This window comes from Marmota marmota, unplaced genomic scaffold (genome assembly GCF_001458135.2).
Source record: "Marmota marmota marmota unplaced genomic scaffold, marMar, whole genome shotgun sequence".
Taxonomy (NCBI): Eukaryota; Metazoa; Chordata; class Mammalia; order Rodentia; family Sciuridae; genus Marmota; species Marmota marmota.
Window position 1 is genome coordinate 9,387,549 of NW_025999983.1, and position 21,936 is coordinate 9,409,484.

The 21,936-nt window shown below is 49.0% G+C and overlaps 1 protein-coding gene across 4 annotated transcripts in view; it reads right to left on the reverse strand.

Annotated features, from left to right (window-relative positions):
* Positions 1 to 21,936, reverse strand: part of Zdhhc14 (zinc finger DHHC-type palmitoyltransferase 14) — a 241,202-nt gene that overhangs the window by 93,936 nt on the left and 125,330 nt on the right. For 2 of the 4 annotated variants that reach the window (XM_048805914.1, XM_048805912.1), the window contains exon 2: positions 2,542 to 2,702. In XM_048805914.1, coding sequence (XP_048661871.1) covers positions 2,542 to 2,702 — 161 coding nt within the window. Of the gene's footprint in view, positions 1 to 2,541; positions 2,703 to 16,421; positions 17,398 to 21,936 lie in introns of those variants that run through there. The other 2 variants (XM_048805913.1, XM_015498650.2) reach the window with 2 other exon arrangements.

Consider the following 21,936-nt stretch of genomic DNA (forward strand, 5'->3'; position numbering starts at 1 on the left):
TTGGCTCTATGCCTACGAGTGTAGTTGCTAAGATCTATGGTAACTAACTTTTTGAAGGACTTTGAGGAACTATTCTCTAAAGTGGATGTGCCATTTTACATTCCCACCAGTAACCCGAGGGTTCTAGTGCCTCCAATTCCCTACCAACGTTTGTCAAGTCAGTCCTTTTGATCAGAGCCATCTAGTGGTGGAAAGTGGGAGGTGCCTTGGGGAGTTCTGATCTGTGCTTCCCAGGGAGGGAAGATGCTGAGCGTTTTCATTACTTACTGATCCTTCATGCGCCTTCTCTGGGAGATGCTGTTCCTACTTTTAATCATTTCTCTGTCTCTGTCTCTGTGTCTCTCACCAGTGTAACTAAAGCCTTGCCACTTTTGTTCTTTTCAGAGAGCCAACGTTTGGTCTCATGGATTCTTTTGGACTGTCCCTCTGCCTTCCATCTCACGGATTTCCTCTCTGGCTTACTGGATTCCTGACTTCTTGCTTGGCATTCGGTTTGCTTGTGTTTTGTCTTCAGATGGAAGCGTTGGCTCTTCTCTGTGCTCCCTCAGACCTCAGTTGGACCCTCAGAGAGGGAAGAGCCGGTGTCGAGGGCGGCCCTGTCTGTAGAAGGTCTCCACCTTCAGAGCAGCCTGAGGGGGGCAGCCCAGGCAGGACGAGCAGGCCCCACGGTGTTACCTGACCTGCAGTCGTTTCCCCTGAATCCGGGCCACTCCTCAACGCTGCCGAGTCCCAGAACCACGAAATGGCTGTTTCTGAAACTTTTGCTTCATACGGAAGGGGTCTGTCCAGTGGGTCACTTCTGCTTTGCCAACAGTAAACCAAGTTCATTTCCTCTGTCCCCAAATCTCTCTCTCTCATGGAACCTATGCCCAGGATTTAGAAATGGGGCACAGCCGGTTCTAGAAATACCGCTCTGGGATCATCAACCTCTGCGACCGTCAGTCCTCCTCCACTTCCTCAGTGCCAACGAGGACAGAAGGAGACTGCGTCTAGAATCTGCATTTGCAACAGAGAACCCCAGTGTTTCGGTCACTTCCAGGGCAGGAAACCTGTCCCTGATCTGGATTTGGCAGCTGCTCCCTTTGCTCTCTGGGGGGCAGCAGGAAGTCACGTGCCCTCAGCGCAGTGGCTGGGCTCGTGCACTGCGCAGAGCTACTTGCTGGTGGAGTGTGGCATAGACTAGGCATCTCGTTCTGCCCCTTGAAACCAGCCTGATCTCCCTCTGCCCAGTGATGGAAGGAGCTGGGAAGAACAAGGGCAGGGGCCTGGAGACCTGGGTTCTAGGCTCCAGCTCTGCCACTCATTCAAGCCCTTCTTTGGGGCTTTGTTTCCTTATTTATAAAATGGGTGCAATAATGTCATCCTCACGAGGTTGCCTGATGGGAAAACAATGCGGGGTGGCCATAATGGGCTTCAAGACTGATGACAGTGCTATCACAGGTGAGGCTGTGTGTGAATTGGCGAGCCTCATCCTGAGCCCCAAGACTGAGCAGCTAGGAAGGAAACTGTCTTCCTCATGGCTGCTTCTTCCTTTCCCCTTCTCTCCTCAGGTCACAAGAAGGCTGCGTATCAGCAGATGTCAGCATGTGCTTCCACGATTGACTACTGCTCTATTCCCAGATGACAGGGATGAAAGATGAGGCCAGGGACTGAGGGAAGGACACAGCTGTGCTTTGGCATTTGGGGAATAGTAAGACCAGAGTGGACACTTTCTAGTAAGAGCCACACTTCAAATCTGCTTACACCATAAATAAGAGGATCTCGCCAGCTTTTGTAGAGGCTGCAAAGGGAGATCCATGGAACAGGATGGAAACATCTCTGCAAAGTGGTTTCTCAGGCCTTTGTGTTCATGCTGAGGGATCCCAGTCCCTCTGCCACCCAGGTTAAACCGACTAACACTCAACAGCAAAGCCAGAGTCACAAGTGCAGATTTTAAGAGCATTAAATAGCAAGAAAAAGCACTCTTTTTAATTAAAAAAAAAAAAAAAGACTTCAAGAGTCTATTGTGTGAGCAATTAGGATCTGTTTAAATACCTCCAAAATGGATTAGTGTAGACATTTTAACCTCAGGCTTTAATTTCTAAGGAAAAAGAGTCATTCATCTCAAGAAACATCACAAGTATATATTGTTCTTGTGCCTAATAAGGGAAGTGCTGGGTCCCAGGAGGGATACACAGGACAGCAGGCTGAGGAGATTTTGTTAGGAACTAGCTGAGCCACAATGACCGCCACTGCAGATCTGTCACCTCCGAGGCTGGTCATGAGAGCAGAACTGGACCCGGGGCTTCAAAGAAAGACCTGGAACCGTGCTCGCGGGTGGGCCTTGCACAGCCCCGGTGCCAGCAGCCGCGGCCTCAACACTCCCCACCCAGCCTCCGCCCCACCTCACATCCCACCTCCCATCTGCTCATGCCTGACCCCTCACGCTCGCTCCTCCCACTGGCCAGCGCCCTGCCCCTCCTGCATGGGCACCTCAGCCTGTCCTGCCCACTGGGGTGGCACAGGCGGGAGGCCACGGGAGCCAAGGGCTTGCAGGATTACCTATTTGTCTTTCCAGGTCAGCGGCCTCATCCGGCGTGGCTCGTGGGAGGACTCCAGGGTCACTGAAGCTGGTGCGAAGCAGGGTCCCCATCACAAAGAAGAAGAGGATGCCACCGACCACGGGGATGGCGGGGGTGATCTTCACTGCTAGGTACGGACAGCTGCCAGGGGCGGGGCAGGGGGAGGAGAAGAAAGGGAACGCAGTGTTAGATGGGCAGTGAGCGGGCACCCCCTTCTAGGACGCCAAGACTTCCCGGAGGAGTGACACTGGTTCCTTAGAAACTAGGAAGTTACACGTAGGGGACTCTGCCACTCGCTCTTGTGGACGAGCGGACCCTCCTTCCCCAGCAGGGACGGCCGCACCCTCTGCTCCCCCAGGAGAGCAGCTGGCAGAGGCTGGAGATGGTCCTGTTGGCACAACCAGCCTGGGATGTGCAGGGCTGTGTACATACCCACGGGCCCCTTGCACTGTACACACCAGGTGTTTACAGTCTGCGGTGCCCACTGGCCCTTGGACTCACATGACAGAAGACATGAGTTAGAACGTCGGCATCAGAACCAGCCTTCCCTGCTCGGGTCCAACAACTCGGGCATTCTGCCAGCACAAGACCTCGAGGACCGAGTTCATTTGCAAAAACCAAGAAACCATTTTTCAGTATTTTTTGGAGGTAATCTCTCCAAAAGAGGCTAAGGAGCTAAGGACATGAACCTGCAGGGGAGTCTCTGAAGAGGCTGGAAGGGATTTCGGTGGCTAAACCACACTAATTCCAAAAGGCATTTGAGCTGCCAATCGATGAACAATTCTTTTCATTCTTTATGTAGTTGGTTGATTTTTTTTTTTTTTTTTTTTTTTTTTNAAAAAGTGTATCGATACTTTGCCCCTTTTTATTGCTCAGTAGTATTCCATTGGGTGGCTACACCACATGTTGATTGTCAATTCATCATTTGATGGACAATTGGGTTGAGTCCACTTTTTTTTAAATTTTTTTTTTTTTGTACTAAGGATTGAACTCAAGGGTGCTCAGCCAGAGCCCCATCCCCACAGCTTTTTATTTTTTATTTTGAGACAGGGTCTTGCTAAGTTGCCTAGGGCCTCACTAAGTTGCTGAGGCTGGCCTTGAACTCACAATCCCCCTGCCTCAGCCTCCAGAGCCACTGGGGTTACTGGCATGTGCCATCACACCCTGCTGTTAAGAGACAGGGCCTTGCTCTGTTGCCTGGGCTGTTCTCCAACTTTGGACTCTAGTGATCCTCCCACCCCAGCCTCCCGAGTAGCTGGCACTACAGGTGTGTCCCTCTGCTAACCCTGAATTCTGTGGTGAGCCGGGTGATGTGCCTCTGGACAGGCTAAAGCCTGCCCCAGGCCAGCCTGGGAGCTGGCACTGCCTCAGCTCAAGGTGTTTAGGAGCTGGGCAGGTCTGAGCATTAGGCCTGGCTCAGGTCATGACTCCTGGACTTCATGGAGGGGGAGGTAGACCTGAAAGTCGACACAGCACCCAAAGCTAAGTGAAGAAGGGCTCTGGCATGACCATGGTCAGTCTCTTGTCACCACGTTGGGTGACACCATAGGTACAGAAAAACATGATGTCGCCTCCTCAGAGGTCCTTACAGCTGCTCGAGGTGGCCAAGAGCAGGAGGTGCAGGACCTCAGTTCTCCGCTCAGGACTCGGAGGTGGACGGGGGCTTGGTTCTGGAAGCTATGGGACCAGCGCCCCACGCTTGCTCCAACAAGACATCAAGGGAGGCTGGCACAAGTCGGGGCTCGAGGACCACAAGCCAAGAGCCCCTTTTCTGAGACCACAACAGAAAATCTGGCCCACCAGCCTTGGGGACATACATGCTGCTAATTGGACAGTGACTGAAATGAGGCCAAAGGCCTTTGTCTATCCTTAGTCCTGCAGAAGTTCAGAGACGTCCCCATGACTTTAAGAAGGTAGAGACTGACCCCAAATGTAACTAGGTGGACAGCCGTCCCCAGGAGGACCACCAGATAGAAGCACAAAGCTACAGCATTTCCATCCTCGCTGTCCCTGCTCCCACACCAACCACCTTGCAGAAGCAGAACAAAGCAAAACCACCAGGAATCAACATGGTGGACGGCCAGGTGAGGCGTCTCGGCTTCTTGGGAAACCAGAACACACGAATAGCTGCCATTCTCACCTCCAGGTAGCCCACCCAGACCCTCGATGTGGACCTTCCTGCACCCTCATAGAGCCTCATGGGAAAGAGAAGTCAGCCAGGAGAGTGATAAGACCTGAGAGCTTGCTGTAGGAAAGAGGAATGATGAAAGTCTGACCTAAAGAGCTCCCTGCTGTCCTGCAGATGTGTCCCCCAAACTTCACAGGTGGGAAACTTAATCCCCAAAGCAGCCGTGTGAGAGGTGGAGTCTTTAAGAAGTAATTAGGTCACCAGGGCTCAGCTCTCACCAATGGATGCGTGTCACCATCATAGGAGTGGCCTCCACGCTGCAAAAGTGGGTTTGCTCTGAAATCTGCATGAGAAGACTCAGTGCCCAGGCCCTTGCCAGATGTGGGCCCTTGACCTTGGACTTCCCAGTCTCCAGAACTGTCAGAAATGAATCTCTGCTCTCTTTTAGTTACGTAGCCTCAGGCATTCTATTATAGCAGCACAAAATGAATGTCCTCTGTAAAAGTGTCCACTCACGTTAGGGGAAATTTTCTTTAATCCAACTGATATTGTTTTATGTAAAAGGGAATCACTGTTTTTCCTTGGAAGTTTCTAGCTAATTCTCTTTAACAGGCTTCAGTCTTTTCTAAACCATTTGATTTTATGCTTTTAAGTGCTGAAAAGCTTCAAGTTAAATATTGAAGAGAGAGGGACACATCATCAGGCAAACAGCACTCTGTTTATACTCCTGGACCCGTAGAGGAAATCTTTTCCTGCAACAGAGATCTCTGGAATTTTAAAAGATGGCACCATGCTGTGGTGTGGGCCTAGGCTCCGGGATCTGACACAGAACTTGCAATTCAATTGGAGGCATCTGGAGAATAGAAAATCTCTTCAGGGAATGACCATTTTCCTTTTAGAGATTCAATATAAAGTGACAATCAAAATCTACTTAATGATGTGTTGAACTCAGAATCCTACACTGGTGAGTGCTATGACTCTGTATATAGCATGTAGGACGGCAGGCTGTAGAGACAGCACCTCTTCAGGGCAAGGCTAGTGTGCTAATGGGGCACATTCCACAAAGGGTTGGTGATAAGTGTCAACTGCTGCCAGTCTGGTGTCTCAGCCTCTGACTGAGATATCAGCCTGGGGTTAATCTAAACCCAGACTCCGGGAGCTCATTAAAGGAACTGCATTGTGACATATGATAGGACATTAGCTTTGTTGCTCTTATTGTCGTGTCAGAAGCAGCCTCACATTCTACTAAGCCTTGAAAAATGTGCTAGTCTATCACAATAAGAAATAAACAACCCATATCAAGTTTGGGCAAAGCAATAGGCCAATGTCAAATTTGCTGACATTGATAATGTGCACCATAGTTATGTGAGAGGCCCCTCTTCTGAGGACCTACACTGAAGTATTCAGGAGTACAGTGCCACGAGAAAAATACTGTGTAGAGAGAGAAAATGGGATAAATATTCACAGCAGGTGCTGGGTAAAGGGTATGTGCATGTTCTTTGTACTATTACTATGATTGCAACTTTTCTGTGAGTTTGAAATTAATCCAAATAAAAATTAAAAGAAACACAAACCATATTGAAAACATGAAATTAACCTTGGTACTAAACAACAGATTTTATGTTACATGCATTAGCCCTCACCTGCATACGTACATAAATGTCTATAGGTGTTATGGGTATGAGGTGTTGTCCCCAAAAGCTCCTGTTAATGCAGGACTAATCAGAGGTGAAGCGATTGGACTGTGAGAGCTGTCACCTGATCAGTTCATCCCTGTTTTAATGGACTGACTTGGAGGTACCTGTAGGCAGGTGGGGTGTGGCTGGAGGACAGGGGTCGCTGAGGAGGTGCCCTGGAAGGGTGCATCTTGCCTGTGGCCCCTTCCCCCACACTCCCTTCCTGACCCCACCGTGAGCTGAGCAGCCTTCCTCCGCTGGGCCCTTCCCCCACGAGTGCTGCCTCACTCAGACCCACAGCAATGGAGTCGGCCACTCATGAACTGAGACCTCTGAACCCTGAGTCCAAATCGACTCTCCCTCCTCTAAGTTGTTCTTGTTAGGTATTTGAGTCACAGGAATGCACAAGCTGACTAACACAGGAGGAAATTCTTCTTTTTATATTTTCTAACATAATGGCTAGGTAAATGATTTGTGTAAAAGAGAATTTTCCAGAAAAACTCATAACTAGACATAATTTGAATAACGGCAGAGAATAAAACAGGCCCATGTCTTTTCTCTTTCTCATTATTAACGAATTTGAGTGAGAAAACATTGGCGCAGTGGACAGCCCTCCTTGGGCAGCTGGAGAGGTGAGCCAGACGGAGCCTGGTGGCAGGATGCACTCCCGGTCCAGGGTCTAGAGTTGTGACTTCTCCTCTCCGTTTCGCACCTCCAAGGGGAGATACTTCAGAACGGTCAGCACCCTCCCGTGAGGGTGGCTTAGTAGATCTCAGGTTTTGGCATGTTCGTTTTTCCCTTTTGGGGTCTGAAATGTACCTTGGCTGACCTCAAAGCCTGCCTGTGCCAAGTCACAGAGGTGGCCTCTGTAAGGCCAGCAGTGGTAATGAGTCCCCCTGGCTTGAACTGTCCCTGTGTGCTGCAGGTAGGGCTGCCGTCTTCAACGGCTACCCCACTAATGGCCATGACGATGCTCTAGAGGCCTTTCCTGGCCTCCCCTGGTGAACGGCTGACACTCAGCAATTAGAGGTCAATGGCTTTAACTAAGGTTTCTGTCCCCTGGCACATTTTCACCCTGGAGACAGTGCATCGTGGTTTAAGTTATTTGCACTTGAGCGCACATTCATCTCTTCAGTCTTGTTCCTGGAGAGCAGGGAGAGGAAGAGGAGAGGTGACCTGCAGGGGTTCCTTCTGCAGCTGGTTGTTGAACAGGTGGCACGAGTTCAAGCAGACGTCCCTGTCTCCCCGGCAGCCTGCTCCTGCTCTGTGTGAAGACTCAGCCAGGCCTCAGAGCTCCTGATCATAATGGGAAGGTACAGGAGTCCTCCGCCCCTTCAAGCAGCAGACATTCAAGTAAATAAGAGTGCAGTCGCAATGGAGACTTCTAACTGGACTTTAAGTTGAGCCCCCTCCATTCCCTAGCTGGCCAGCTGCAGTTCCTGGCCCCTCCCTGGCTGGAGGACAAAGCAGATGGCGTGGATAGGGAGGCAGGAAGGTCCCCATTGGAACAGTTCTGTCACAAGGTGACTTTGCATGCTCTAGTCTACCAGATGTTTAGAACTGAATTTCCATAATGCGCATCTGTGAGTTTTTCAGAAGCCTTGATGGGAGCCTAAGTTCATGCCCATCTGGGCCATGCCTTCCTCCTCCCACCCGGGGCAGCCTGTGTCTTGCTTGGCCTCCATGCCTGTCCTCCCGGGCACCTCTCCTCCATCTCCTCTCACCTAGGATGGCTGAACAGCCTCCCCATCCCTCTGTCTGCCACAGAATCGTCTTCAATCTGTTGTCACTACCAAAGCCAGGTCAAATTCACACATCTCTGCTCCCAAACCTTCAATGACACCCCCTTTCCTGCTAAGTGAAGTTCAGTTCCTTAGGTGGTACCCAAATCCTGAAGTCTGTTTCGGACTCCTCTTCACCCTCTCCTCCATTCCTCCTCTCCACACACGGAGCAATGGCCACATGAACTCCCCGAGTTCTCAGATAAATGCCATATGCCACACCCTCTGGCCTGCCTACCCAGCTCACGTGTCTCAAATGTCCCCACCTCGGTGTGCCAATGCTCCCTGGCATTCAAGCTGCAGCGCAACATCACTTCTTGTGAAGACTGTGAGCCGTCTTGTCTCCCCACAGCAGAAGTGATTACTTCCGTCTCTGAATGCCCAGGACAAGTCATTGGCTCCTCCCCTTTGGTACTTGTGGCTGTCTGTGGACATGCTGCATGACCTCACGGGGTTGAAAGTCACAGGGGGTGAGACGGGACACAGTTCCTCTCTGCATTCTCCCTAGCACCTAGCACGGTGCCTCACACAGGGTAGAATGTGTCATGACTGATTAGCCTTTGTTGAGTAACTGAACAGATTCCATCTCATGGATTTTACTGTGACTCAGAAAAAAAGAGGAAGGTCAAGTTGGCCATCTACTTGACATCAGTGGTGTCTGAAACCTCTCTACCCCTCTGAGCCGGCTGGAGCCAGATGCTGAGCATGTCCCCCTTCATGAGGCTTCCTCAGCTGAGGCAAGGAGAGATGCTCCTGGGCTCCGTGGGCTGAGGGAACCTGGAACACTCCATTAGCATCCGAAAGCCCCTCTAAGACCCTCCACACTCTGAAGTCCTGGCAGATGAAGCACCTTATGTGGGCACAACTTTGTGCAGTACTAAGTGCTTGGTGACAGTTCCCTTCTTCTATCAGGTTTTGTGTGACAAAGGACAGTGCTAAGTTCCTTGGAAACCCTCAACCATCCCTTTATGACAGCAGCTGGGTTCATGCCCCATAACAATGTGATCTGTGATTCAGGGACACCTTCCAACTGCTGCTCAGAAAAGGCAGAGCATCCTTGGCCCTTCTAGTAAACAGGCAGACCCTGCCCAGAGGACGCAACTGAGGGGACGTCTTGGCCTGCCCTCGGCCCTCAGCAGTGAGCATGGCTTAACAGCTGAAGCGCTGCGAGCAGCAGGGAGAATTCTCAGCCCCAGCTCGGGCCACTGGGAACCAGCTCCTTCACATTCTGAGTAGAGGTGGGTGGGATCTGCGATTCTGAGAGCCATCTGTGATGGAAGACTCCCCCCCGAGGATTGCAGACAAGACGATGACACAGCTGCCACAGATATAAACACCAAGCAGAGTCCTATTTCTGTCTCCAGAATTGTGACCTACATAGGACTTGGGGCAGCGCATCGCGCAGGCCTCAGGCATCTCTGTCTTCATAAAACCTCAACTGGAAAGGGACAGGAGGGCAAAAATAAGAATCTGAGAACACGCGTTTTCAGGTCATAAAAGAAATTAGCTAATTTAGCACCAGACAACACAAATGCTAAGGCACTGAGGCTCCTCACAAGGCTCACCCTGCCATCCCGCCCCACGGTACAGCCCTGTGACTTCAGATATTGGGGTCAAACACCTGTGGGCAAACCATCGGCTTGTACATTTCAGGGAAAGAGGCCATGCTAGGCGGTAACTAGAAAAGGCAGCATTGCCAAAAGATGACAAGGACTTATTGAAATGCAACAGCAGTCTTCTCAAATCTTTAGGAGAAATAATTTTTTGTGTTTTGATGTTTATAACGTGAAAAGTGGAACTGTTCTCTGGGTGCTGGGCTGAGACCATGCAATCAGAGCATTTTGCAGTGAAAATATAGAGACAGATGTAAAATTACTTTACCCTCAGGTACTGACTCCCGGAATCAACACCGTCATTAATTCTGCATTCAGAGACTGGGTCATGGGAAGAATTATACAGAAAGCTGATTCCTTTGACAAAAACCCTGAGACAAAATTAATTCCTTAAGCATTCGGTTAGGAAAGCTGGATTCCATTACTGGGCAGCTAGCTCTCTGTTTTTCCACAGGGCAGTCTTTAGGAGAAGATTAACGTTGCTTAAAAACTAAACAAGACACAACAATGTTAACAAGATGTAGCAGAGACACTGGCCTTTGGAGCAAGAAGTAGAGAATCTTTTCCTATAGATAAACAATTGGTCATCTTTTAACGTTTCTCTTTGTCTGCAGATGGGTGCATGTACCAAAAAATCCTGTTGATAGGAGTTCACGACTCCTCATGAAGGACAAATGGCCTGCCTGTGGTGTTTTTGTTTGATTCTCTGTATGAGTGCATGGAGGCCAGCTGTTCCTTAGATGTAGAACGGAGATACCACGAATCACCACACAGGAAGGGGAAGTGGCCGGGCTTCGCTGATGCTGCACATTAAGTGGTTCCTATGTTTCAGAAATCACGAAACAACCTGTTATTTTTAAATTTCAGATTCTTGATCACAATGCATTTCAGTAATAAGTAGCTACGGCAAATGATCATAAAATACAATAATCCGAGCCAGTGACTCACATGTCTCAAGTAGAGCAGAGCAGCACTGTGATAAATAGAGGTTGTAAGGATTGTAATAAAAATGATCTTTTTTCCTTGTCAGATGAGTCATTGTAAAACAAATGTATTTTTCACTTCCAGGCAGGGACATAAGCACCATTCATTTCGTGGTTTCTTGCTTAATCGCATACTTAGAAATATATCTACACCATAAGGCAAAGATAAGTACATTACTAGGAGACAGAGAAAAAAAGTAGATTCTAAAATAATATCCATTCGGCTCCATAATGGGAAGAAACAAACATTCACCAAAGCTCCCAGAGTGACATCCCCTACAGGACACCCGACTGCAGCCCCCAGTGTTGGGAAAGCCCCTTCTCACTAACTATGTTGACTACCCCAGATGCACATGAGGACGAGTCTACTGCTACTTGTACTGAAGGAGGGACTTTAAATAATAGGACCCAGGGAGTGAAGAGGAAGAATCTGAAGACAGAGCCCCGGAAGGAGTTGCTCAAAGCAGACTGGGAGGTGATCCTGAGCCCTCGGAGCTCACTGGCCTCACCGTACCCAGGCTCTGTCTGGCTTTCTTATGTGAGAACTGTCACTTTGGGGCTTACAAACAGAGAAGGGAGGTGAGGGCCACCCTGCAGGGGAGAGGAAAGCCACCTAGGAATCTGGTTTTTCCCTGCAGATGTGGAGTTCAGCTGGAAGTACTCAACACAGTCTTCTGCCTGCGGAGCTCCTGGGGAGGAGAGGGCTTCAGACCCCCATACACAGTGGGCAGAGGCAGGAGGCCAGGGGCTCTCCAGCTGGGTGGTCACACACCTTCCAAATGTGCAGGAGAGAAAAGATGTCATTATTCTTCATTAGGGGCCTCCAAGGCCACCCAGATGGATCTACTAATAGATACAGAACCTGGGCCTCAATAGCTTAAAAACAGGTTTCAAATCAAAGTGTGTAGACAGCCCAGCTTCTCCATCTGCTATTGAAAACGGGAAAGGATCTGTTAGGGAAAATTGTGGTTTTTCAACATTTTGGCCAAGTGATTTTGAGTTACGCTTAAAATTCCAGGAAGACAGGGGCTTCTGGGTAGGGCACAAATCACAGGGAGGAAAGCCAACATTTTCTGCCCCAAACTGGCTCTCTACCTGCTAGGCAAGCACACTACCACTGAACCACAGCGGCAGCCCCAACTCCACCATGTTGCTTTCAGGGCCTCGTGGAAGCATAAGGAATTGGCAGGCTGGGCATGGGCCCTCCTGGTCCTCCTCAGGCCGGCTGTCGTGTGTGGCAGAGGCCTTCACGTGCAGAGTGGCTAGGGTATACACTGGGGATTTGCTCTGGTCCTAATACGATTCTAAGCTTTCATTGCTTCTGACTGTGCTACATCTGAAAGGGTATCCATTCTGCTTCCGTTTTGGCAATGCTGTATAGAAGAGTCTTCACAAGCCGGGGCCCAGTGGTGCACACCTGTGATCCAACAGACTCAGGAGGCTGAGGCAGGAGATGGCAAATTGGAGGGTGGCCTTGGCAACTTAGACCCTGACTCAAAATTCAAACTCTTTTTAAAAAGAGGTGAAGGGGCTGGAGATGTAACTTGATTACAAAGCACCCTGGGTTCGATATCCAGTTCCAAGAACAAAAAGTCTTGGCAGGACTTTAGCTCTCTTCATTATTCTGTATTTCACCAAATGTAAGGTACTCAAGTTTTAAGATGTATCATTCATGGAAAAAAGTGTGTTAATAAGATAATATTCTATAATTACATGTAAACTTTACTTTCTGGAGTAAACAGTTTAAAAATTATACGTCACTACTGTGCATAGCGACAAAAGAGTGAGTGAGGTCACGGGGCGGGGCAGCCCTATGCCGTCTTCACGCTCAGAGCCTGAATCCTGAATCTCTGCCCACCTTGGAGTATCGGTGTCAGAGGGGGTCCACGCAGTGCCCTCCCAACACCAGCCACAGCCACAGCATCCAACTCTCCCCTCATTTTTGCTCCTGCCCTACAATCTATTCCCTGCACAGACCCGGAGCACTGCCTTCAGAAAAACAAGTTTCAAATCATAGATGTACATAAGGACACTCAGGGCCCAAGCCCAGGGGCTCTTGGAGGCCACAAAGCCGTCAGGGTCCTGTTACCTCTCTGCTTTGACCTCATGGTCCACTTTGCCCTCTTGCCATCCACTCCCTCCACATGACCCCCCTGTGATGCTCAGACCATGCCAGGCATGCCCCTCCCCAGGGCATCTGCCTCTGCATGGAACTCCCTTGCCCGGGACAGCCACTGAGTTCCTCCAAGCCCTTGCTCAGATTTCACACTGCAGTGGAATCTTCCCTAACCATGCTATGGAACTGCAGAATGGCCAATCACAGCCTTCCCGTGACCAGCATGGCCCCAAGACCAGCATCCTCCCTCCCAGCCCCCTTCTGGTCTTTCTTTCCTCTTGGCGCCCACCCCTCATGGTGCCCACCCCTCATGGTGCCCACCCCTCTTGGCACCACCTGGACTGACTTGTGTATTTTCGTACTCCCACAGTGAAGCTCAATTCGGTGAGTTTTGTCTGCTTGGTTCACAGATGTAACCCCAAAGCTTTCAATAAATGTTTGTTGGTTGGTTTTTAATATTTTTATTTTAGTTGTACACGATACGTTTATTTATTTTTATGTGGTATTGAGGTTTGAACCCAGGGCCTTGAGCATGCTAGGCGAGCGCTCTACCGCTGAGCCACAACCCCAGCCCAAATATTTGTTAATAAAATGAAAAGTATCTTTAAAAACATGAGATCCAAAGTAGGGTTGACATGATTCAACTTGTGTTTCAAAACACATTGTTATCCGTAATTGGAAGAATGTGCCCTAAATTATTTCCTTGTTTAAAGGTAGAACAGTGATTTTGTGCATATGTGATTTTGTGTGGTTTCCAAATTTAATTAAAGCACAGCTTATTTTTGCAGTGGAAAAATATATTATTAAAAATAAATTGTATAAATACTCATTGAATTAAAAAAAAAGGGAATTGTGAAAATATTAAAATCTACCTGTGCTTCGAAAAAAACCTGAAGTATCAATAAAGAAGATGCATGTTCTCTGTTGGATGAAGCCCTTAGTTTTTGCTGGTGGCCTTACACTACCCCAGTGAGATGGCTGGGCTCCAGGGTATGGAGGATTATCTCTTCAAGCATGCAAAACCCAGGTCCCAAATCAACTCTAGGCCATATACACTTTCTTATGGGATGTAACTATGAAAAGTTCTTCTTTTACCATATTTGTGGACTTCTGTATTAAACTGGACATTTATATATTAAAGGCAGAGACAACTATACCTAGGCATACCCATTTCACAGGAAAAAAAAATAGGAAAGGAAAGATGGAAGGAGAGAGAGAGAGAGAGAGAGAGAAGGGGGGAGAAATCAATCAAGAAGACAGCTGAGGAGGCCTGAAGACCATGCCACCCACTCTGGCCCAGGATAATAGTCCTGCCTTGCTTTGAACTTCACAACGAACATCACTGAGTCCCTTCTGTCCCCAGGAACCCCTGGTGGATGTCAGGGATGTCGCTTAGGGACCTCTGGTGCTGATGGTGTCACTTAGCACACAACTTGCTGGCGTGGCCTGTTCCCTCCTGCCTCACAGCCACAGGCCTTCCTGGGGCTTCAGTCCCCAGGTGTTTAAAGCAGTGAACACAGCTAAATGCACACCTGAGGATTGGAGCACGATACTCCCATGGCACCTGCCCTACAGAACAAGGCCCAGTGCCCTGGGACTGTTCCTGAACAAAGTCTTTTTCTTCTAACATCCAGAAGCTACTGCTACAGAAACATGGTCTCAGATGTTACTGAGAAACGGGAACTCAAGGCAAAGGCACACATGAGTTGTGGGAAGTTCCTCTGGAGATGGAGAGCAGGAGCTGTGGATATAAGATACGGCAAAGTCTCCTTCCTTCCTTCCTTTCACACATATTTACTGAGCACATAGTGCACACCAAGACACCAGATCAATGGCAAGATCAAGACACAAGCCTTGCTCTCAGGGGGGCTCACACTCTAGGACAGAAAAGATCCAGGATCAGTTAACTATAAGCAAAATAGCAAGCCTGGAGGCAGCTCTAAAGCATGGTCTCAGGGAAGAGCGTAGGACATCAGCTCAGGGAAGGAGGCTCCCAGGAAGGGGTGTTCAGGGGTTGGCAGGAATTAGACCAGCCAAGAGAGGAGCCACACCCAGGGCTGAGCTGTTGATTCAGGCCTTTGGAGATTGACTGGAGTGGCTGGTGCAGGCACTGTGCAGCCTGGCCCCCTGGAACACCAAGTCCAGGAGCAGGGTCTAGGGGTTGGGTGGTCCCTGCTGCACCTGGCACCTCAGACACTGGCTGCCACACAGTAGGACACTTGCAAGTGGAATGAGCAGCAGACCTGAGACATCTGAGTCTCTGCTGTGGGTGTTTAATGGCAAGACTGTTCCCAGCAAAGGAGGTCCTGGGGCTGACAAGACAAAGGAAGCTGAGTGCAGACCCAGGGGACACTCACCTCAGTGTGCCCCAGCTTCCTGTGATGGCTCGCTCCTTTCCTCACCAAAGGCTTCCTTTTGCAAAGGAAGGAGAACGACCAAGGAAGTCAATTTCCCTTATTGATGAGGAATTGAAGATTCGGTTTCAATACAGCCATCATCACTAACCTCTTAGCTGTAGTGCATTTAAACACAGGCTAGAAATAGCCCATCTTCCCAAAGAGATGTGCGTGAGTCAGAGGGCTCAGCCGCTTCTCCCAGAAACTCAAAGCAGTTTTCAATAGTAGAGACATCAGCATTTGAAAACTGTATATATAACATGCAAAATGGAACTATGGTGCTTTTGACTAGGGCTGGGGAGGCTATTTAAAGGAAAAGAAAAAATGTTCTATTTCCCAAAAGGAGAGAAATAAAAACAAAAGAAGGCCAATAGATTAACAAGCCCACAAGCCCTTTGACATGAAGCTGGAGACTATCAGGTGCAGAGGGCTTCAGGGCACGTAGATGGAAAAGTGAATCAAATTCAATGCTCTCAGAGTCTTTGGGTGTGGGGTTGCTGCTGGGGGCTGCCAATTCATTGTGCTTTACCCCAAAGGGGCAGCTCTTAGCACCCATTAGCACCCCAAGCTCTTGCCTGGGTATCCTGGGTAAATGCCTTTGCATTAAAACATGGTGAAGGCATCTCTCCTCCCTGAGGATGGGAGAACTCCCACCATGTAATTATCCAGCCCAAATAGAAGACAAGGTCAGAACAAACAGATCCAGAGGGAAGGTCCGCCCCACTCGACACACAGATGTGGCTGCACACATGGTTTGCAAAGCAACAGGCGGCCAGACAGGGAAACTGCAGGGAATGGAAGAATTCACATTTTTTGATTGAGTGCTTATATTTCAAGATGTTTCACATGTTACATCTCATGTAGTCTCTACAAAAAGTCTGCCATTAGCATTATCCAGACCATCTAACAGATGAGGAAGCTATCTTGATTGAGAGCCAGTTTAGCTAGGAAATTTCAGGACCAGAATTCCAATCAGATGGGACTGTCTTTAAAGCCCAGAACCCAATATCACATTCTCTCCAGTATACCTCCACGGCCTACACTTCTGATGATATGATATGATATATATATATATGTATTTCCCCTAAATATATATAAACAGTTATACCTGTTTTCACCTTTTCATAAAAGCTCTCAACTGCAATCATTGAATGTAATCAAGAATACCTTGAAATCTTGAAACTTGACTCAGCTTCAAGGTGTCCTGCCTGGACTGTGGAGATGGCCAGCTCAGGAGTCACAGGTGACATGCTTCTCAATGATGGATCGCTAGCAGAAGGACAGGAAAGGAAACTTACGCTGGCCTGCCAAAAAGACAGCCAGGCGCAGAGCCCCTGATGGCTGGCCAGGGCCATCTGGAGCCCGAACACATGGGGCGGAGCAGTGCTAGATGGGCTTTGTCCCAGGAGAGGTGTGGGGCTGCCACAGCCACTAAGCATGGAGTGCAAGGGAGGGCTCCAGGTCACACTTGGTTTCCACACCTCCAGGGGCACCCAGGATGTGAAAGCACTCACGTCACTGGGGCGGCTGCAGCTCACACTGGTGAGGGACTAACACTTTCTCTGCAAGGTCAAGAGCGTTCCCCTTGGGTCATTTCCTACTCCCTGGAGGAATAACGACCTCTCTGGTTTCTATGTAGCAGAGCTTAGATCCCCAGGGTGCCTGTCCACCAAACGTGACACTAGCAGTAAAGAGGCGCCTGGTATTTCAAAATACATTTACGCTCAACAACAACAGTACTAGTTAGTGTTGTTTAAATGTTGGGGAGATTCTGACCCGTACAATACTAAAGCCAAAACTTTCATTGTTAGAAAACTGGGATGTTTCCTAAACTTCCCAGGTTTTACCCCAGCAGTATCCTGCTCCCTGTGAGGAGAGGGCAGGGTGCAGAAAGCCCCCACTCCTCAGAGGCCTGTGTGGTGCCCAGAAGTCTGAGCCTTTTCACTAGATTCCAGCAAGTTCCATGGTGTGCTCTTTCTGAAACTCTTTGAACTCATGGGGGGAAGAGCCAAAAACTGCCCTGTGATGACAAATGGATACCCTCACCGTCCCCACCCCAGACTTCCTCTGATGGATCTTTTCCAAGTATATTTGCCTACAGCTGAACTTCCATATCATTTCTTGAGTTTCTTGTAAGACAAATGCTTCTGAGAGAAGACCTTTCCAGTTCATTTTTAAATAGAACAGAAAGAATCCTGAGGACCACCCAGTGGCAAATACGACTATTAGTTAATTTTGCCCTCTCACCCCTTTTTTAAAAGAATTATCAACATTAGTCTGGGGGAAAATGACCTTATGGGACCTATGGTGGAGAAGCATCTGGGAAGAGCATCTTTAATTAGCACTTACCAAGAGGGACTTGGCCAAGGGAGTCGTGCCCTGGGTCCTGAAGGAGCAACTGGGAGGTGTCACTGCCATGAAAGGTACAGTAAGTTAATGACCCCACATTTCTTAAATTTTGCCAAGCAGATGGCAAAGCTGGAGAAGCAACTGGGAAGCTGAAGAGTAGTACAACGGAGAGAGAAAGGGACCAGAGGGCATCCCATGGAGTCCCTGCTCACTGTGGGCTTGGCGCACACTGTTCAGCTTTAAACAGCCGATGGAATGAGTGGGGTCAGTTCTGGGGATGGTCTTTTACCTTCCCAGAGACAACTGGCTGAGCAGCTGCCACGAGGCTTCCACAGAGCCACATGTTACCTAAGCACCATGAAACCTGAGGTCCAAAAGCAGAGGTCCACCAAGCAGGGCTGTGGAAGCCGTGGCTTTAAGATGCCCTGGCTGTGCCTTCCTGCTCAATGGCAAAGCCTGGTGACCACAGTGCCAACCCTGGACAGTTCCAAAAGGCTTTCAACCAGGAGTTCCCACCAGCTGGGGTTTTGACTGTCTCCCCAGGGGAGAGTCCTCTTGCTGCTCCATGGCCCAAAAGGAAAGAGCTTCGTATTGTCTAACTGTAACCACAAGCTCTGCCAAAGTGCTTCTTGGAAGGAAAGGGTTTGTGAATGGGACATTCTGGGAGCGACCTTAGAAAGATGGGTAAACTAAGCCAAGGATTATCCAGGGTTCCAGTTCCCAAGTGAGCTGAGAACTCAGCCTCTGCTTCCAAATAGTGAGGGAGCCCAGGAGCTGCAGGGGCCCAGGAGCTGCAGGGGCCACAGGTCTGGCGGGAGGCGGGGCCTGCTGATGATAGTGGCTTGCGAGGGGCTCCCTAGGCCTCAGAGGCTGGCAGCAATGGAGAAGAGCCTTACCTTTGGCCATGGCCAGACCTGGCAGCTACGGCCTCACCTTCTGTGGGGAGAAGGTCCATAGATCTTCGAAGGGTCCTAACCCCAAAAGCACCTGGACGACTCCCCTCAGGAAGGGAGGTGTGTACCCACACATCTACACAGAAGTGCGCTTCTGGATTGGCTGCTGACTGCGTTACCTCAAGTCCCTCAGTGTTCGCAGCCACCAGCAAGTGCCCCAACCCCTTTCTCCACTTCCCTGAGACTTCTCCATGACCCAACAAATAAAGGTCAATGTCCACCCCACATGGGGGTCATCAGGTCACAGCGCCCTCAGCTCCACCCTACTGCCTTCTCAGGAGGGCCTCTGGTGAGTCCCATGGTCACAGTAAAGGAACACTGTTCGTCACAGCCACTGGCAGGAGGAGGACAGGGCCACCTTGAGACTAGGACACACATAGGGGCAGGTGGGGAAGTCCCTTCCTCACCCCTGAGCTCTTGACTACTGAAGCAAAGCCTGTGAGACAGAAAAATAGTCCACAGCACCATGGGAGAGTGGGAAGAAGAGACTGAGGGGCAGTGCCATCTGATCCCCAGCTTGCCTGGAGTCTGAAGAACTTGACCTGGGAAAGACAGAGTAGATGGATGTTTAAGGCAAGAGCCTGAATCACTTCCACACCAGAAGCTGAGGCTGGGTCCAAGGGCTGCCATGGTATTGTGGTGGGAAGGCCTTGGGCTATGGGTTCAGACTGAACAGCTTGCCACCTAACCCTGGCTCGAGGAGTGATCAAGGAATAAATTGGAATAATGTAAATTAGGAGTGATGATTGGCCAATAGTTTTGTTGATATGGGAATTGATGTGTTGGCGTTAGGAAGACCCTTAGCTATATACCTCCTATATACCTCCTGGGTATATAGTAAATGCTCCATAAATACAATTCCTTCCTCTTAGAGGAAGTCCACTCGTGTGGACTTCTGGTGATTTCCCACACTTTCCTGTTGTTTCTTGTTTTGGTTTAGTCCAGGAATAGCCTAGGGGATTCTGTGTTTGTTTTAGAGCCCAGGGGGGTTGGAGAGAAGACTCAAAGCCTAGAGAATAATCCAGGCAGAGAAGTGATTGGTATATACCGGAACAGCAAGCCACCGGGCCGATTTCTGAAGTCTGTTTAACAGAGGTGTGCAGGGGGACAGGGGGAGCAGTCTGAACCCGCTAACAAACATGTGAGTTGGACTGGCAGGAAGCCCTATTCCCCCACAGCCCCCAAACAGCAGTGGGAGGTGGGGGCAGTATTTTCAGGTCTCCTGATGCCCAGAACATTTTACATGAAGCAGTGAGGAAATGACATCTCAGTGTGTTATGTAGCTGAGGCAGAATGTCTGAGTCAGTTTATCAGGGGTAAAATCTACTTCTCATGGCTCTTGCAACTGGGCAGTCCAAGATCAAGGGCTGGCATCTGCCAAGGGCCTTCTTGTTACATCATCCCATGGCTGAAGGGCAAAGAGATGGGAAGCCAGGGTAAGAGATCAAATTTATAGCTTCCAGCCCTTTCATGTGGGCATTAACCCATTCAGACTAACCTTCTCCCCATGAACCTCACCTCCCAACTCCTTTGCACAGGGGATCAACCCTCCAACACGTGGTTTTTGGAGAAGCACGCTCAGACCCCCGCACACAGTATGTGAAAGCCTATTTATGGTTCCAGGGATCCCTGCCTCCTGGTATTCACACTCTCTAGTGACTTGCTTCTAGAAAATGGCAGATGTGATGGGGTGTTCCTCTAAGATAAGTTACAAAAAGTGCAATTTCCAAATTGCTCACTTTCTTTCACTCTTCTGTTGGTCCTCCAAGGGACGCCAACTGTTGGTGGTGTGAACTGCCCCATGGGGAGGCTCACGTGGCAGGCTCACAAGGGTGGCCTCTGGCCAACAGCCACGAGTGGACATCCTACCCTCGTCCAGCCTGGCCCTGAGTACATCCACAGATATATCTTCATGGCAGACCTGGAGAGTCCCTGATCCACTGGACAGTGATCCCAGATTTTTGGCCCAGAAACTAGGAGAGAATAAATGTATGTAGCTTTAAGTCACTAGATTCTGGGACAATTTGTTATGAAGCAGTATCTCATTAACACATGTGGCTCTATGAGAGATATCCTGTATCTGTATCTGATTATATCTTGTATCTGATTTCTGTAAACAGCACTTACATATGTCAAATGAAATGGAATATTCTTGCCATGGCGGGTAGAACAGAATCACAGTTGATCAATCCTTTTCCTCCATCCAGCCAAGAGGTGAGAGGGCTCCTTCTTCTTGGAAGGAAGCCTTATCAATGATTAGTTGGGGCTCTGCTGCTGGTTAACTGAAAGCGGAGCTACCTCTGTCTGAATAACTATGTTCAAGGTGATCTGAAAACTTTACAGAAAAAAATGATCAAGAAGATCTAACTTCTTAATATGCCAACAAAGATATGGAAGGAACTAATATAGAAAGAGAAAACATGTGTTTATGCACAACTGTATGCACAGAGACTTAAAATTAAATCACAGGGCTGCAGAGCTGCTATACCTATTTAAAAACTAAATAGCTGGGCGTGGTGGTGCACACCTGCAATCCAAGCTGCTTGGGAGGCTGAGGCAGAAGGATTGCAGGTTTGAAGTCAGCCTGGGCAACTCAGTGAGAGCCTGTCTCAAAATAAAAAGTGAAAAGGGCTGGCGATGTGGCTCAGTGGTAGAGTGCCTCCGGGTTCAATCCCCAGGGCTACAACAAACAAACAAAAACGGGAAATAAATCAAAGTGAAGTTCATAAAAGGAACACAACAAATAAATCACTCTGACATTTCCTGGAGATCCTCTTATGTCTTATTTACCCGCTATATTTCTAAAATCCTGTGCTAGATACCCTAACCATCTAATTTTTCTTCCTTTTTATTTCCCAAGAAAATATTTCCATCTTTTATACAAAACAGTAAGAGATAAACATTTACCAGGGAGTCTTTATTTTTAAATGAGTTTAAAGGTTATTCTTTCAGAATCAGGTGTGGCCAACTCTGTCTTTGTGTTTGATGTTATTGTGAGTGGCCTAAGGGGGCAAAGGAGCCAGAATCTTCCTGGTGGGCTTTGCCGAGCAGCTGGTGACAAGCATCAGGACCTCACGATGAGGCCCAAAGAAAAATAATGACAGTCGCAAGGAAGGCTGACGACAAGACGCCTCCATGAATGCACCGTTGTTGGGGACGAAGGGACAAGGATGCCCAGACTCCCCACCACGTACTCCATGGACCACAGAAGGGCACACACAGAGGGCTCTCGGGGGCAGGCAAGGATCTTGGCGCAGGCAAAGAAATGAAAATAGCCACCAGCTCCACTAGCAATCAGAGCAAGGCCAATTAAAGTGATCATCTGGAGTCCACAGTGATAAATGCCCTCCGGTGTGGAGAAAGAGGCACCCCTCCCCCTC